Source organism: Colius striatus, chromosome Z (genome assembly GCF_028858725.1).
Source record: "Colius striatus isolate bColStr4 chromosome Z, bColStr4.1.hap1, whole genome shotgun sequence".
Taxonomy (NCBI): Eukaryota; Metazoa; Chordata; class Aves; order Coliiformes; family Coliidae; genus Colius; species Colius striatus.
Window position 1 is genome coordinate 68,801,848 of NC_084790.1, and position 17,663 is coordinate 68,819,510.

Below are 17,663 nucleotides of genomic sequence, written 5' to 3' on the forward strand. Positions count from 1 at the left end.
GCTCATAGAAGGCTCTCAGTTTAGTGAAACAGGATTTCCCCTTAGTGAATCCATGTTGACTCCCCCTGATAACCATCTTATCCTTCCTCATCCTATTCAGGATGAGTTGTTCAGTCACCGCCCAGGGATGGAGGTGAGGCTGACAGGCCTGTAGTTTCCATGTATTTCCATATATTGACACACAATCTATGCAGCGTTGAAAGTAATGTGACACTGGCTCAGTCACCAGCTCAAAAATTGAATGTGAAACATTAGCTATCTTTGCAGAAAAAAGTGCATTACAGTCTTTGAATAACGGGCATGGAACCAGAGCGTTTCAGTAACATAAGCTGAGCAAGTAATGAACAGGTCCCACTTTTTGAAGGTGTGTTGCAACAAGTGTTGCAGGCAGCTGCATCTTCAGAGCAACTTTAGGCCAGCATCATATTTAATGTTCAGGTTATGTTTGAGACAAACTAGCACTGTATGACTCAAATAGTTTTTGCTCTGTTTGGGTAGCCAGTGTGCATTCTGCACTGTGTCCTCTTGTCTCTGCAGTGTTTTACAGCAAGTTAACAGGACCCAGTGAGCTGCTGTGTTTTGCAGTAGTGGCTCCTCTTAAAGTGAAAGATAACGAGCTTTGCATAATGCAGTTTAACTCGCAGGACAACTTTGCCAAAAGGTAAATTTAGCAGCAGCGAGGTACGGATTTGTTCTCTTCTGGCAAGAGAAAAAAATAGGCAGACATACTATAGTCCAGGAATTCTGTGTCTGTTATGGTTTGGTTATATTTCTGTTACTTATGGATTGAATGCTGCTTTCAGAGGTTTTCCTGGCTCTAGCAAAGGCGCTGGACCTTGGAAGCTATTGTGGGAAAAGCAAAACCTAGTAACCTTTTTGATGAAACTTCACTGAAAGGAAAGGTGACCACAGCTGGAAAAGGTGTGATAAAAGGGTGGAAAGGAGGAACCTCCAACAAATCAACAGGAATTTACGCTGGTGGGGCAGGGAGGAACGAAAAGCACCTCAAGGCATGAGACTGGGTGTGGTAGTTTGAGCCTGGCTGGATGCCAGGTGCCCACCACACCGCTTTATCCCCCACGTCCTCAGCAAGCCAGGGAAGGGGAGAAAATAAGATGGGAGTCTCGTGGGTTGAGATAAAAGCAGTTTAATAAAGAAGCAGCAAAGCCGCACGTGCGGGAAGCAAAGCAGAAGCAGATAAGCTGTTACTCTCTACTTCCCATCAGCAGCGATGTCCGGCCACCTCCCGAGAAGCAGGGCTTCAGTACGCGTAGCGGTTGCTTTGGGAAGGCCAGAAATGAATCTCGCCTCCCCTTCCTGCTCCTCTCCCCCAGTTTATATTACTGAGCTGACGTCATATGGTATGGAATATCTCCTTGGTCAGCCTGGGTCAGCTGTCCTGGCCATAGTCCCTCCCAAGATCATGCCCACCCACAGCTATTGGTGAAGGTGGGGGAAGGAGTGCTGGAGGGACAGCCCTGATGTTGTGCAAGCGGTAGTCATAATATTGATATCAACAGTAAGCACAGCACTGCAGGAGCTGCTGTGGAAAATCACTACCATCCCAGACCCACTACACTGGGACAAACGTCACCTGTTGTGAATATGGGACAGAGATTCAGTCCCTGATGATTGGCAGTGTGGGAAGAACAGTTAAAGATGAATGGCAAAACTCAAAACTGTGAAGAAACAGTAGTGAGTCTAGAGAGAAACTGTGAAGGAGGGGTAATGAGGAGGCTGAGCCTTTCTGAGCAGAGAACTGTGGAACAGCCTTGCCATCTTAAGAGAATGGCATTGAAGCACTGATGGGAGGGAAAAGCCACCTCTTGAGAGTGGGAATTGGTCTGCTTCAGCATTTGCATGGTGTCTTACCTTCCTGCCAGCGGCAGCAATCACTTTGGATTTCCTTGTATTAATAAGAGCTGCTGCCTCTGTCCTGCCAGGGCCCAGGGAGTTTGGGGTGTGACACTGCCTTGTTTGTGGTGCAGCAGCCTGCAGCTGCTGGTGGTGCAAGCTGAGCAAGGGTGGCTCAGTGAGAAGATCCCTGTGCATGCTGTGGCTTAGCAGGCCCAGTGCCAGTTGGGGGCTGCCTGCCTCTGACCCTGGTTCTCCAGCAGCCTTGTGGGCCAGGACAGAGTCTGATGGGGAGGATGTGGGCCAGGCGTGGACCTGTTTAAAGGACAGAATTTCTAGATACCATCCCCTATTCCCCTTGTTACAGCCCCACACTCAGAGCAAGTTCTGGGAGATGCCTCATGGATGGAGGGTGTCATGGTCAATACCAAATTTACCTGTAGATGGTTCATGCCACACTGCATTTCTGATTCAAAGTATACTGAAAATAACGCAAAATAAGTTACAATTTGCAGAACAGAGCAACTGCACAACACAGACCAAATATACCACCAGTGTGATTCTCATTACTGGTCTCCAGGGTATCCTCACCCTCACTGCACGGAATGGCCCCAGTCACTGGGAAGGAACAGGAGGGTTGATGCTTGTTCAACCCCTTCCTCTCCTTGAAATCCTTTTTGACAGCTGTCTTGGGCTTAAGACTCCCTGTATCCACTCTCCCTGTGCTGGTTTGGCCAGCTCAGGGAGACATTCTCTGAAGAACTCTGGAGAACTAGGATATTTGCTCTCCAGAGATCTGGAGAAACACTGACACCACCAGTTGATACACTCAACTGCTAAGAGCTGTTTATAAAAAACAAAGGCCACGCTTCAGTCACCTTTGTGTTTAGATAAAGTCACTTTCTTTGCTGCAGCTGTGGTCTGTCACACCCTGAGCTTCACAAGCCCCTGACTTCCTCCTAACCCCAGCTCCTGGCAGCTCTTCTCCATGTTAGGGGCTCTCTGGCCAGACACACACCCATGCAAAACCAACCCCAAAAAGCATAAATGCAAGAGCGAGCCATTTCTTCCTGAACAGACTCTTGGCCAGTTAAGGCTTAAAGCACGCAGCTTCTCTTCAGTGTCAGCCTTGGCTACTTCTGAACAGCACGACCATTTTGCTACGGCGTGTTTGTCTGTACCCCTGCACAGGCCTTGTTGAGACTGCAGTGTGAAGGAGGCTAAAGAGCGACAAATCCCAGTTACACAGGAACACTGTAAGCAGATAATTATTCTCAGTATATTCTGCTGTTGTCTTTGGAGAATTTTTTTAAAGACTGAACTAGACCACCGTCAACTCGTACAGGCAAAAAGGACAAAATTGCTATTGTTTTCCTAAGCGAGTCCCCTGACATGAAGAGCCAGAACTACTTCTCTGGTTTTGAAATGAGAAAAGTGTACTCTTTAAGGATCTCTGCTTTAAGTAAAAATTTTCACGCAACTGAGATTCTTGTGTGATTTTTCAGAGCATGTGTGAGTTGGCATGGTACAGACGTGAGGGTTTTCTGCCCAATTCTTTTAGAATGCTGGAAATAAAAGTGACAAAACACATTTCTGATTACTATTTTTAATTTTACACAATTCATGTTTACAGTTCTCACTATTCAGTATTCTGTATAAAATCAAATATAATATGTTGATTTCAAATGAGACACAAATGCATCTTGATCTACTTAATATTACAAGATAATATGAAGCTTTATCTTAAAAACACCTTCAGCAAAATAAAATCCCATTCTGTCAATACAAGTTAAAAAAATATGATTAGAAATATACAATTTAAAAATAATCAGGATGAACAGTACTGATAAGACATTTTGGATCTTGATAGTCTGTACATGAGTTTACATGAGACAGTCTGCAAACCATTAGTATAAAAACTGCAGTGCAACAAACTAGTGAACACCACATTTTTCCTCCCCCCCCTTTAGCACATGAGCATACAAATATTATTGTTTGTTTGTTTGTTTGAAATCAGCAGCACTTCCTCTGTTGTCACTCTGGGGCAGAAAGACAAGGTCTGGGTGAGCATCTGAGTGAAGTTATTGATGCTGGAATGGAAGCTAGGAATTAGACCCAAAATCCTACAACTTTTGAGTACGCTGCATACTTTTGAATGAGACTGAGGGAGATTCCATGTGTCATGTATTTGGAAACAGGGAAAGGAGAACCTTGTAACTGATGACAGCAGAAACACCTTCCTCCAGCTGCTCTGTGGTGATGCAGCTGCTGCCACGCGTTCATTTTGGCACATAATGCTTCACGATTCAAAAGAAGAGACGTAGAAAGCAAGGACTCCCTCACCCCTGCCCGCACCTCTTTCTTGTGCTTAAGACAGCTTTGGTATGGTAGAATAAAAATGCTAAGCAAAGTACTAAAAATTCAGAAGAACGAACTAAGCAACATGACTGGATGGGACACCATGAGGTAAAGAGTTAATTTTCCACCTAAGGCTGTTAGGAGAGTTCAAATGTAAGACACCTTTGACTTGTATGCATTTCTCTGGATCCCAGGTGGTGGAAGGAGTGCCTCGAAACACATTCATGCCAAAAGAGCAGTTTTAGTTTAGCTACTAGAGTTGCCACCTTGTGTGTTTGTGCACTTGTTTTATGCAAATTTGCTTCTGATGAACCTGAAAGTGGTAATGGCTCTGTGGTTACTTTAGAAGAAAGGCAATCCCCATCTAGAATTTGGAAAGGGTGTGAAATAGGCTGATTAGTTTTAGGTTAAAAATCAAAGACACTAAAAGAGGAAGCTCAGCTGAGAGAAAGGCAAAGCCAAAGAGAACAAGTACCGCTAAATCTGTCTTGTTTTGACTCTCAGCCCTCTCACCTCATTAGTTTAATGCCTTCTGCATTCCAAGATATAAGAATTTTCTTCAGAAATGGAACACATTCAGATCTGCACAATATACCTACTGTTTTGGTTACCTGTATGTCAGCTTTTGGGCAAGTGGCTTACCAAAAATACCCAAAAACTCCAAACAAAAAGAACAAGAAATTGTAATCTCTCTATCAGGGTGAATTCAGTCCCTCTTTTCGGTGCTTTTTGTGTAGAAGAAAATGGTGGTGCAGGTGATGGTTAAGGGGAAAACAAGAAATGTCTGGGGTCTGGGCCTCAATGGTCCTTTGTTTTACATCATAAAAGCCTGTTTTATTTGTATTTGTATTTGCAAATTTTGCCAATCCAAACTCAAGGATGCTGCCTGTAAGCTTCCTTACACTTTGCATCCTGCTTTCCCTCCAACTCACGTTGCTCTTGCCACGTGTTATCAAGCCACTGTGTGGTTATTCCCGTCGGTGTTCAAAGCCCATCAGCCTGACAGAAACCTGAATTTTAATGTTAGAGGGTGTAGATGGAGACTAGATGCTGTACCTGCCCATTTACATTCACATAAAGAAAATACTCTCCCTTGCAGAGGTAATCTGTGTATTTAAAAAAGCTTCAGTTATTCACAGAATCACTGAATGGTAGGGGCTCAAAGGGAACTCTAGAGACCATCTAGTCCAATGCCCCTGCTCCGTTGCTAACATCTCAGATCTCTCCATTTCCTATACTCTCTACCATAGGACTCACTAAAAAATCAACAGGTAACTCCTATCATATTTAAGGCTATGTGGTAACAGTCCTCGTCTGAGTGATACGCAGCTGTCGACTTGAGTTGGCAGACAGAGTACATCACTGCACAGCCAGCTTTGAGAGTCCCTGATGTGAAAAGTGCTGGGGACACAAACACGCTGCCAGTGCGTTCCAGACAGTCTTGTAGTGGATGAAAAATCCAGTCCCTGACAGATTCCTCTAAAAATCACTCTGCTTTTTAACAGACGTAAGCTGTAGTTTTAAATTAGATGTTAAAAACTATACCTGCCCCCAAGTTCCACTACACATCTCAGTTGTACAGCAAGCTTCTTTCCCTTCTTGGTTTTTGTGTGCTGCTGCACTCCTTAAAGTGTCTCAAAGCTAAAAAAAAAACCTAAACAGTGACATCTACATTATTATCATAAAACCCAGAGAACATTCTTACCTTTTTGATATGGAAATCTAAGGTTTCACTTAAGGGACTGGAAGATAGGAAAATAAACGGCCATGATGTTTCAATATGACAGCACTGCTTTACAGGGTAACCTGTTTTTCCTCCCCCTTAAAATCATACCAGATTTAAAGCAATTACAAGTAGTTAAAAGAGCCATTTGTTGCGAACAACTAAAAATCTATTACTATTAAAAACAGGTTAATTGCTTCTAGATAGTTGTTTGGTTTTTTTTCTCCCCAAAATAAACAAACCACACAACCTTTGAAAATAAAGCACTCTTTGGTGGAGAATAGTTACTTTGTGTACTTGATACTGCAGCTTCATAAAAAACTTCATATAAAATAAGGAAGAAAAGCCAATTAACACAAGTGAGTACCAAGACTATAAGAAAAAAGCTTTTTGTGGTTGATTTTTCGGTCTCAAGTGGAGACTTGAGCCCAGTCTGAATGGACAACACAGATTTATATATTTAAGAGCTCCCACCATGTTTTCATTTCTGGTGGTCAGCAGCTAAGTGATTGCCATCACAATTTATACACATGCATCATACATACTGGCAAGCCCTCTTTATAATAGAGAGCTTAAGTATTTACACCTGAGTCTGAATGTACACGGATTTTGTTGGGTTTATTTGAGGAAGTGTTAGCGTATTAGGCAAGTGTCTACCAAACACGTTGACAGTTCATGTTGTTCTGCGAATACGGAAGAGACTCTTCTGTTTCGCTTTTGCTGAGAAATGGAGCTGAAGTCATCCTCCTTCAGCTGCATAAAATCCCCTCTAGTGCATCCCCGTCATTCCTGAACTGGCTACTTATCCGCAGTCTAACGCAACACTGTTCTAGTCCTTGGAACGTTTTGGCTGCTGAAATAAAACACATTTCAGGGAAAACAAAAAGTTAAATAGGTACTCAATATATATTTCAAGTATGTGCTTCTGGCAAGACAAAATGAGCAAATGATACTTCAAAGAAAGAAGAAGATTAAAGTCACTGCACTTAAGAACATGGAAGTATTGGTTGTAGGGAAAGCATGGACTGGTCTGGCCACAGACAACATGAAGAAGAAAGGTTCTGTTCCATACAGAAAAGCGACAGGATTCACAGTATCAAAATTTCATTAAGTGCATGTGCTTTTGTAAAGCAAAGGTACCCAAGACTGTAGGAAAAGTAGAAAGAACAGTAAGGAAACATTAGGGTTTTTTAAAGCTAGCTTTAGATTACTTAGAGATGGGCTCTGAAGTGCTGCAGGCAGTTTCCAGTGTTCCAAACAAGAGTGCAGCAGGCTGTTTCACAATTCCCAGCAAAGCACAAGCACATGAGATTTTGAAGGCTTATTCTTCTGTGTTAATTTTTGTGATACATCTCTCTATTTAAAAGAAGTACAGAAATCTATACAACATAGTTTTCACACATTTTCCCCTACTGTGTCAATTATTTTGCATTCCCTTGAGCATCTCTGCCTACCTACTGAAATTCCTTCACTTCATTTCTAACCAGCTACTTATATCTACACAATCCTAATTCTGCCATGGGTGGTGACAGGGAAGAGGCTGTTTCGCTGGCGTGTTACTGTGATGTGGGTGGTTTGGATCTGGTGCATGCAACTCACTGAAACACAAACACAGACTTCTCAGCAACTGGCAAATTCACAGGGAAGTCACTGTAACTGGAGAAACAAGGGCATCCACAAAACAAGGCCGTGGACAAAGCTCTCATGACGTGACTTCTTGTGCCTCAACAGCAGCGCTACTTGCATCACAAGACAGAACATCCTGTGTTCACCAGTAACCAGTCTGTTGTAAGTGGCAGCTGACATTAAGGGATCTTCCGCAAAGGAAATGCAGCCAATGTTATTAATAGCACTGAAACACCACAAATTCTCTTTGGGAAGCCAGAAAAAGAGAGGTGTAGCTGTAAATGGCTGTTTTGGATGAAAAATCAAGTCTGGAGGCATTCTGTGATGGTGTCTACGGCAATTTGAAGGATGGAATGACAAACGAACTCCCCAGCTCTGCAGATCACCCTGTGTTAGGATGGGTCACAAACTCAAGAGTTTCATTGAGTTTCATCTATAGCAAGAACTAACCACAATGGCCTAAAGCATCAATGAATGAAAATTCATGTAAAAATACTGCCTGATGTTTCCACTGGAATCTGTCAGATGAGAAGATGAAGGGTACACAGTAATGTCATAAGCTCAGAAAAGGCAAAAAGGTATTCGACAGACACTGGATAGGGCGTGCTCTCAGTTTTGTAGGAATAATTATCCTCCTCTACTCTGCAATCCACTTGACATAGAATGGGTCAACCAATGGAGCGCTACAAGGTAATGCAACCTGCACAGTCTTCAAATTAAGAGAGATGAAAAAAATAAAGGGATGCTTAAAAAAAAAGAGTGAGGTTTTGTTAAACGCTACAGAAAAAAAAAAAAGGACACCTACAAGATTAACAGCAAGGTACTGCATTCTGAGTCCATGAAATCAGACAGGTCATACTCTTCAGTATCTTCAGAGGGATCAGCACCTGCTTACCCCTCTCAGAAGATGAGACTGTGATTTAAGAACTCCAGAATTGTAGTGTTAACCATGTAAGACAAACTTGATTATTGGATCCAAGCACAAAGTGACCAAACTCTTTGACTTCAAAAGTCAGAAGAAAAGCAACAGCGGAAATAAGGAATTACATATTTGGGATACAAGTTTTAGCAATTCCATTAAAATATGAAGTAGTTTATGAACTTTGAGATCAGCCAGATCCGTTGCTCTCAAAGTCATCCACCTAGCAACCCGCCTAAAGGATTTCTTTCAAAACAACAGAAATCTTCTATGAACACTATTTCAGGGATGCTGCTTCCTCCTAAGGATAGGGATTCTCATCCAAGACAAGACGAAGGTCAGCTTGAAGGCCTGTTTTCCAGGAATGGAACATCTCTGTTCAATTACACATGAGCCTGTATGCAGTTACCCAGTGCTGTGAGGGAGTTTTGAACTAGGAAACACAAGCAGGCAGAATCCCATCAATTTTGTTTGGGCCACAACTGCCACAGTGAAAATGATGCACAGTAGAAGGAAAAAAAGCAACCAATCAAACAGGAAAGCCCTAAGAAGTAATTCAGATTTTTACTAAAGCATGCATTTCAGGAAAAAGAGATTATTTTGAACATATTGTTATACAAATCAAAATGTAATTCATACAGCTACTGTTAAAAAATTCTCTGACTGGAATTTACTGCAGTCTCCTATTAATGACTAACTGTTGCCTGACAGACTGAATTTTTCATAAGTTCTGTTGCCTTCAAGGCAACAGGATGAGGAAGGGGAAAGAAATGCTCTGCAGGGGAAAGATAAGATGCACTAGAACTTGGGATGCTTAGCAATACTTATAAATGGAGCTACATAACTATGTCAAGTGATTTGCCACGTTTTACCCTTGCCAACAAAAGTCTCTTCAGCACCTGACAGACTCATTCAAAAGTTTTCCACTGTAAGCACAAGACAAACACTGGTCAAAGGTAACTGCTGGAAATCGCTTGGAAACAGTTTCAAGCTACACTCTCAGGCTCGCCTTTGATAATGACCCTCAGAACTGCTGTGGAGGGAGGGACATGAACACACACACACAGACAGATAAACTGAGAAACATAGTAGCAGTGTGACCATATGCTTCTGGGACAAAAGGCACTTTCAGCTTTGCATAAATCTATCCACATCTAAAATGTCACAAAGCTTCACTAAATAGGTTCAGTTCAGATCCAGGTTCTTCTCAGTGTGAAGTACCACACCAGTACACAGACACTGCAGCTCTCCTGTGTTCCGCTTGTCCATCAAACTCCTCTTTAACTTCAGGTACTGGTTAATAATTGACTACGTGCTGTGAACAACTTTTCCACCTCTTACTCCAGGCACAGGTTTGGTAAAGAAAGGCTTTTTTTTTTCTAACCAAGATCCCTCACCTTCAGTAATTCTGACTCACAGTAGGAATTACAGCATAAAATTCTCAAAGTTGAAAAACTTTGTAAACAAATGACATTAGATTTAAGGTTCCATATATTCTCAGTACATGACAGAAACCACAACATTGCTTCTCATTTCCCATTGCTAAAAGAAGGAGTTGTACTGTGGCAAAAGCTCCTGTCAGCAACCCATACGCCAGCTCAAAGTGTTTGCCTGGAGAACAGTTACTGGATTTGTAAAGAGGGTAACTCTCACCTTTTTAAACTGTTTTTTCTTGCAGCAGACCTGGTAGTTCTTTTAGTAATGTCTGTACTGTCAGAAATGCTAGGTTCAGAGGTTTTATTTTTCTGAACAGTAGACTGCAGAATTACTCTGGAAAGAGTAGGAAAAAAGAAAGATTATATAACCTGATAGTTCCTAGGAAAACATTGGAGTGAGGATATTACAGTTGAAGCAGAGCTAACAAGTAACAAATATCCTTGTTAGCATTATGGTAATGCATAGGTGTTTTACTAGAAGCATTGCAATTTGCTGTGTTGGTTGGTTTTGGTTTTTTTGCTTGCAAAGAACGATGCAAAGAACGGATTGAAATTAATGGGTTTGAATTTCCCATTAGGTCTTTGGAAGAGAAAAGGCTAAGAAATTGTGTTTTATATTATTGCAACAAAACAATACATAGATCCGATCTGAAGTATGTAACAAAACCAAACAGTATTTTCCAGACTGATACAGAAAGGAGTTTAGAAAAAAACAAAACCCCAAGCAATTCAATAAAGTCTAAATCTCCTGCAATTAACCATGAGACATTCTCTTTGAACACAGCAGTCTAGGAAAATTCTTTGCACATACTGGCATTTTGCTCTTCAGGGCAACACTACACTAAACTCAAAATTCAGCCTTCCACACTGGTTGTGCTCAACTGCTTTCCTGGAAGACTGCAGAGCAATATACAGACTATTTCTTAAACAGGCAGATAAATCCTAGTGCTGCTTACATCAAAAAGAAAAGAATTCCAGATTGTGAAATGCAAAACCAACTATATTTATCCACCAGCCAACCGGTTCACAGGGAAACCATGTCTTCTGTATTCCTAAATATTTGTAGCAAAATTATGATACTATGGAGACCAAAAGTGACAACTGGTCAATGGAGTACATAGATACCTATTTTGTATGTAATTTCATACGTCTATTCCCCAGTCATCTCATCTGTACAAGGTCCCAACTATAAAACTAAGCATCATTTTAGAGTAACTTTGCTCGCTGGTTTGTTTTTTTTTTTTCCCTGCAGTTACTAGAGTCTGATTTTCAGTGGCTTCAATGAGTCTACCTGTGGCAGCAGATTATATCAGACTGGAAATCAAAACTTTTATTGTGTTGTGCAAACTGCAGTCTGGCTGCTGAATATTCTGAAGAAACTATTTTCAAAGAATTCTATAGATGAACATAAAAAAATGTAACTTTTGGAGAAAAAGTGGACAGGCACACCTGGGAGAAAATATGGGTACTTTCATACTCAGTATATTCACAAAAAACAGATATGCTTTAATTGTTTAATATGGGCCTGATACCAGCATTAGAATAGCATCAGAGACACAATTTCATCTAAAATAAATTCTTCATGGCAGTAAAACTGATCATCAGCCTTGTTTACCACATACTTCTGGATGGTTTAGCAAACAGATGGCTAAAGAACTGCGAAGTTCAAATATTTTGAGTTAATACTTATGTCTCTCTTGATATTGCAGACTTGCAAAATACTGCACTTGATTTGCAAAAGTCTAAACCAAACAGTCTCTTCCTCTGAGTGTCATGGTTTAGCAAGGAGCTGCTTTTGCTTAGTAACAGGGGGAGCAGGTTGCAGTGAAGAGTTTTTGGACTGTGTCCCCCGCCTCCCCCGGCTCCTGGGTTCAGACCCACCTCTGGCCCGGCTGGGCCAATCTGGCGCCTCTGCCATCGCTATTTAGGGGACCGGAATTTGAAATGCGAGGCAGGAGGTGTAAGAGTGATACAAGATGGAGGCGACCACGCGGACCCTTCAGCCAGAGAAGGAGGCAGTAAGGAGCAGCACCAGACCAGAGACCCCACTACAAGCCGTGGTGAGAATGCAAACTGTGCCCCTGCAACCTATGGAGATCCATGGCAGGACCGAGAGCCACCAGCAGCTCCATGTGAGTGAGCCCGGACGGGCGAGGGACTGTGTGGGGAGACGGCCATGGCCCAGGCCGTGCTGGAGAGCCTGTGTGCCACAGAGCAGCCCCACACGAGAGGCAGAGAGGAGCTGCAGCCTTTGGAATAAGTGCGCGTCGGAGCAGCCCGTGCAGGGCTGCCGTGTGTGTGAGTTACCCCACGGACTCGCAGGGAGGACTGGTGTGGAGTTCACCCGTCCTGAGGAGGGACAAACGGCAGAAGCTATCGGGAACAGACTGACTGAAACCCCCACTCACTGCACCCCTGGGCCATTCACGGGCGGAGGAGGTAAAAACACTGGGATCAGGGCTCTGAGCCCGGGAAGAGGGGAGGTGTGGCAAGAAGGTGTTCTTACAGGGCTGGTTGGACTCTTCATTGATGTACTACTCTGTGTTGTTTTGTTTTGGTTATGTTTTGGGGTTTTAAGATTTTGTGTTAGTTGATGTTGCATTACATTATTTTCTGTTTTCTTCCCCAAACCGAGTGGCTTGGTCTGTTTTGTCCTGAACCTTAAGAGGCAATTAAGCTCTCCCTGCCCTTGGGCAATTCTCAGCCTCTTCAGTACTTGAGGTTAATCGTGGTCTTTTGTTCCCTGATGGGCCTAAACCACGAAAGTGAGATAAGATACAGGCAAATACTTTCAAAATGCAAAGCAAATTTCACTGGAAAGATACCACTTTCAAGGCTAGAGGAATCAGTTACCTGAAGGTCTGAAAACAACCAGATACCTTCAGCATCATATTGTGCTTCTGTAGACAGCACAGATTCTTCTAAGAATCTGCTTTCCTTGTGTGCCGAAGGGGAAAAGGTTCAAAACCTGGAAGCTCACTTTGTAATTTCTATAGCCCTTGCACAGCAGTGTAACAAGTTCTAATATGAAAACTAAACATTTTCTTTTGAGTGTCACTGCTGTCACACAATAGGAACAAATTTAGGCCACTGCACTTTCAACTGGGCTTTAAAAAGGACATCAGCAGTGAAAAAACATTTGGCATTTTATCTTCTATCTATGCCACTAGCAACTTCCAGGACGGCTGGCTTAACCCCCCAACATTTAGTCACTGAAGTGTAAGCTTGACCAGATCACAGCATGTGCTGGTTTATTAGTGCTCGTGCAGACAGAAATATGGGAAAATCATGTTTTCCTCTTAGATATTTGAATACAGTGTCTCTGTAGAAAGCACATGTAATGTACACATAAAAGAAAGCCAAAGTTATTGGGACACTATCTAATGGTGATAGTCTTTCTCCTATAGATGTTCTTTCTTTCCAGACACCTCAAGTTCAGAAAACAGGTCAGTATACATGGCTTAAACCCATATACTTATCTAATATGAAACAAAACACTTTGAAGAGTTAAGATACTATCTTGCACAGACACTTTAATATTCATCTTTTCAACCTATCATAAGGCAAACATCCTTCCTTCCCACAGAACTGTATCTGTTCAAAAGAGGTTCTAAAGGAGAATGGGATTTATAAAAATAGCCACCATCTATAACTGTACCTTAAAACCATTCTCTTAGGACTACTGTAGTTTCCAAAGGGCAGGTATAGAAGGAGCTGGCTTAGAGCCATATAGAAGGATCAGCTCAGAGCCATCTGTGAGCACGGCAGAACCCTTAACATTGTCTGCTCTTCAGTTGATGTCATTTTTACACCTCAGTGATATACAACTTCACACAGCTACCCAAGAGTAAAGAGTAACTTAAATTCCTGTGAACAAAACATTTGCCGAATGATCAAATAGACATGTTTAATTCAAGCTAAAATTCTACACATTCAAGGCTGATAGCAAGCACGTCAAGGAAAACAGACGAGTTGCCATTTACACCATTGTCTGGCATGGTGCTCCAACTAAACACCTAGGGCTATCTTCAGCCCCAACAACTGTCAGCTATCAGTTTTTATTAGAATGCTATAGCATACATGTTTAAGGTAAGAGAAGAAACTATCTACAATGTATGGAATTTTGATTTAACACAATTAGACTAGCAGCCTCATTTGATGGCAGGTTTGATAGACATGAGATTATGCCACAGTAGAGGAAATCCTCCCAAAATCTCAGCACCAAAAAAATTTCCAAACTATGTTGGAGAAGGATAAGATCCTCTGGACACCTGCCTTACTGGTTTGTTCATGTAAAATTGCACGTCATGCTATACATGACAACTACCAACTTCCAGAAATACCAGCAGAAAGTATATCTGATGCACACAAAAGTTTTCTAACTCCATGAAACATGAGTGTGTCTACAAATTAAAAAGACAACATTTCCTGAACACAGGCTACAAGATGTAGCCACACTACTAAAACAGGTAATTCATATTTTCATATTTTTCATTTCCAGTTAATCGGTAATAGAAGCATCAATTGGTAGTTCTGAATCTAATATACTCCCCAAACACCAGACTAGTTCATATACTATGTTCTTATTCAAGGTTTTTATTTGCTTAAAGGCAAATGCTTAAATGGAATTGTGTTTGGGCCAGTAGCACCACCTTTTAAGTAACTCACAACTGTTTCTTTTACTATTTAACTCAGAGTGGAGTAGGGGGGCAGATACACCATCAGGACACAAAAGCCTGAACCTCATAACACAAGGCAAAATCCACAAAACTTGAAATGTCAGCAAGGTAAACACATCTTGAAGAGAAATCAATATACATAACAAAACTTTTTAAAAAGCAAAATTACTACAGTGTCCTAGGGAGGGATGAGGGAAGGAGAGGGTTACACAATGCCTTCTGTGACCCATGATAGGCATTTTGTTCTTGTCAAGGCTACCTGTTTTACAAGGTCTGTCACACACAATATTGCTTCTCCTCCATCACCTCATGATCTTTTATACTGAAACTACTACCATTGCTCTAAGCCTTCAACAACCTGCAGGGCTCCAGCCAACAGGACTGTAAGGCTGGCTGTCATGGTTTGACATGATAGCCTTTTCTGGTAAGGGGGAAGGGACTGTAAAGATGGGTCCTGTAAGAAGTTGCTTGCAACTCTCCCCATCTCAGAGCCAGAGCCACTTCTGCGGCTGAGACAATTAGACGCCTCCACAATCACTTTTTAAGAAGATGCTGGAAGAGGAGGGTTCTCCCTCCATCTTCCTCCATCTTTTTCCTTCTTCTGCCCCTTCTTTTTCTTCTGGCTGGTGGTGGTGCAAGGAGCAGGAACAGTGAAACAACCATGCGGACTCCAAGGTCAGTGATGAAAGAGAGGAGGAGGTGTGCTGGAGCAGAGACTCCTCTGCATTCTATGGAGAGAACTGGGGAAGCTGAGATTTATTTTCATTTCTTTAAAGACCCCCCATCAGCAGTAGAGACTCATTTTACTAAAGCTGGCCCCAGACCAGGGGCAGCAATTCACTTCACTGCAAACCCCAAGCCAGGGGCAGTGACTATGGCAGGAGGAGGCTGTGTCCCGTGGGAGGGACCCAACCACTTCACTGCAGACCCTGAGACAGGGGCAGTGATTTTCTTCTTTAAAACTATGGCTGGAAGACGAACCCTTTATCACTATGGCCGGAGCAGGCTGTGTCCTGAGGAAGGGACCAATATCCACAGCTGTAACTCTGGGGAGGAACCCACGACAAAGCAGCTCATTAAACTTATGCCCAGAAGAGGCCTTGTCCTGAGAGAGGGACCCTGCAACTGCAGAAACTGCAACCATGGTAAAGAATCCACACCAGAGATATTCACCAAGGACTGCGTCCCGTGTGAGGGACCCTGTATCGGCAGAAGCCACAGCTGTTGGGAGTAACCCACACCAGAGAAGTTCGTTAAGGGCTGTGTCCCAGGGGAGGAACCCGGGAGCAGGGGAAGAATGCCAGGAATCATCCTCATCTGAGAAGAGAGAAGCGGCAGAACCCATCTGTGAGAGACTGACCACATACCCCACTCCCTGCCCCCCTGAGCCACTGAAGGAGGGAGGAGGTAGAGATATCGGGAGCAGTGAGCTGGGCCTGGGAAGAAAGGAGGGATGGGGGAGGGAGATCTTAAAGTGCTGGTTGTAATTTTCTCATCATCCTACTCCCTTTTTGCTTTTATTCTGTTCTGTTTCTTGTAGAATAAACTTTCCTACTTTCCTCTCTAAGTCGAGTACTGGAGTCTGTTTTGCCCAGAACTGTAATTGGCAGTGAGCCCTCCCTGCCCTTGTCTTAATCCACAACAACCTTAACTTTTTCCTCCCATTTCGCTGGGGCCTCTGCCATCCTAACGAGGGTGGGGGTGAATGGGGGCACCGAGCGAGAGACTGTTGTGGTGCTGCTGTGTTAGCTGGGCCAAACCACAACACTGGCCCAGAGAGAATCACAATCCCGACCAGTAATCTGAACACTCAAAAAAAGTGTTCGCTCTTCCCCGACATAAACCAACATTGTGTCCAGGACTGTCCATCCTGGATACAAGGCAGCAGCACCAGTAACCTGACTGCTTGCATGTTGACATATTTGTGATATAATTTAATTAGCATGCTTTACAAAAGAATTTGCAAGTATCAAGGGAAAGGGGAAATTGACTCGTAGGTAGATAGGTAAGTTTAGGTTATGGAAGCTTGATTATTAAAACTTACAACATTAGTTAGAAAATTGCACATACAGTTTTATGACATTACTAGTCTTGTAAGTCCATAAACTGAGCTATTAGAAAGACACAGCTATTTCTTGTAACATAACTATTGCACAGCACTGATAGTTTCAAGACTGGTATGTACCTAAACAAAATTATTGTGGAAAAGCTATTATGTTAGTTCTACGCTTGGACATTTGGACATTGTACACCACTGGTAATTACAAGGCCTGCCTAGCCCTTAACAAAACTGTTATCTGGGACGGCAGAGGTTTTAGGCCAGTTTTCATCCTGTCCAAGGACCCAGGAGTAAAGATACACTGCAAGGAAAGTATAGATCTTAATTCAACAGCGATCCCTAATGACCACTGAAGGAAGCAAGAGAACACCAAAATTAGCATGATGGAGGTGTAACTTGGGTGGGCCAAGTCAGGACTATGGGTGGGCCCTTTCCTGGAAATATGATGAATATTCATGTTTGCTGTAAATATAAACTGAAAATCCAAAGGCTGAGGGGGGCACGTATGGTGGAGAAATCCCCCGTGTTCCCCAGCGCTGCAATAAAAAATACCTGCCTAATAGTCCCATTGGCTATTGAATCCTGACTGACTTCTTCATGGCACTAGATCTTTAGCTCTTTTTTCTTCTCCAAAACAATAGATTAAGAATATCTCAGCCAAGGCTAATAGAATAACTAATTTGTCCACAAGGCTCTCAGTTCTCATTTTTTAGTTATGAGGTCATTTACTTTAGCAGAAACAATCCCATGTTTTTTAAAAGTGCCAACAAAAAGTTGCAAGGCCGAAGGTAAGAAGGATAGGTACATTCTGCCAGGAAAGAATGCTTCTTACTTAGTACTCAGTTGTAAAACACCTCTTCTGACCTATTTTTTTCCTCTGAGAACCCCAAAGTTTCAAGCATTCACTCAAATTAATCATTTCACTTTGAGGGTGGTGGTGGTGGAGCAACTCCAGGGAGACATAGTGGCAAGGAAAAAGTTCCTTTTTTGTGTTTCCTGTCAGTTCTGC

General features: G+C 42.5%; 1 protein-coding gene across 8 annotated transcripts in view; it reads right to left on the reverse strand.

The window, feature by feature from the left end:
• Positions 1 to 3,493: 3,493 nt before the first annotated feature.
• Positions 3,494 to 17,663, reverse strand: part of CDC14B (cell division cycle 14B) — a 50,235-nt gene continuing 36,065 nt past the window's right edge. For 2 of the 8 annotated variants that reach the window (XM_062019569.1, XM_062019574.1), the window contains one exon: positions 3,495 to 6,788. Coding sequence is in view for 5 of the 8 variants with exons in the window: in XM_062019574.1 (XP_061875558.1) it covers positions 6,749 to 6,788 (40 nt within the window). In the remaining 3 variants the exon portion in view is untranslated. Of the gene's footprint in view, positions 6,789 to 10,133; positions 10,251 to 17,663 lie in introns of those variants that run through there. The other 6 variants (XM_062019572.1, XM_062019568.1, XM_062019567.1 and 3 more) reach the window with 6 other exon arrangements.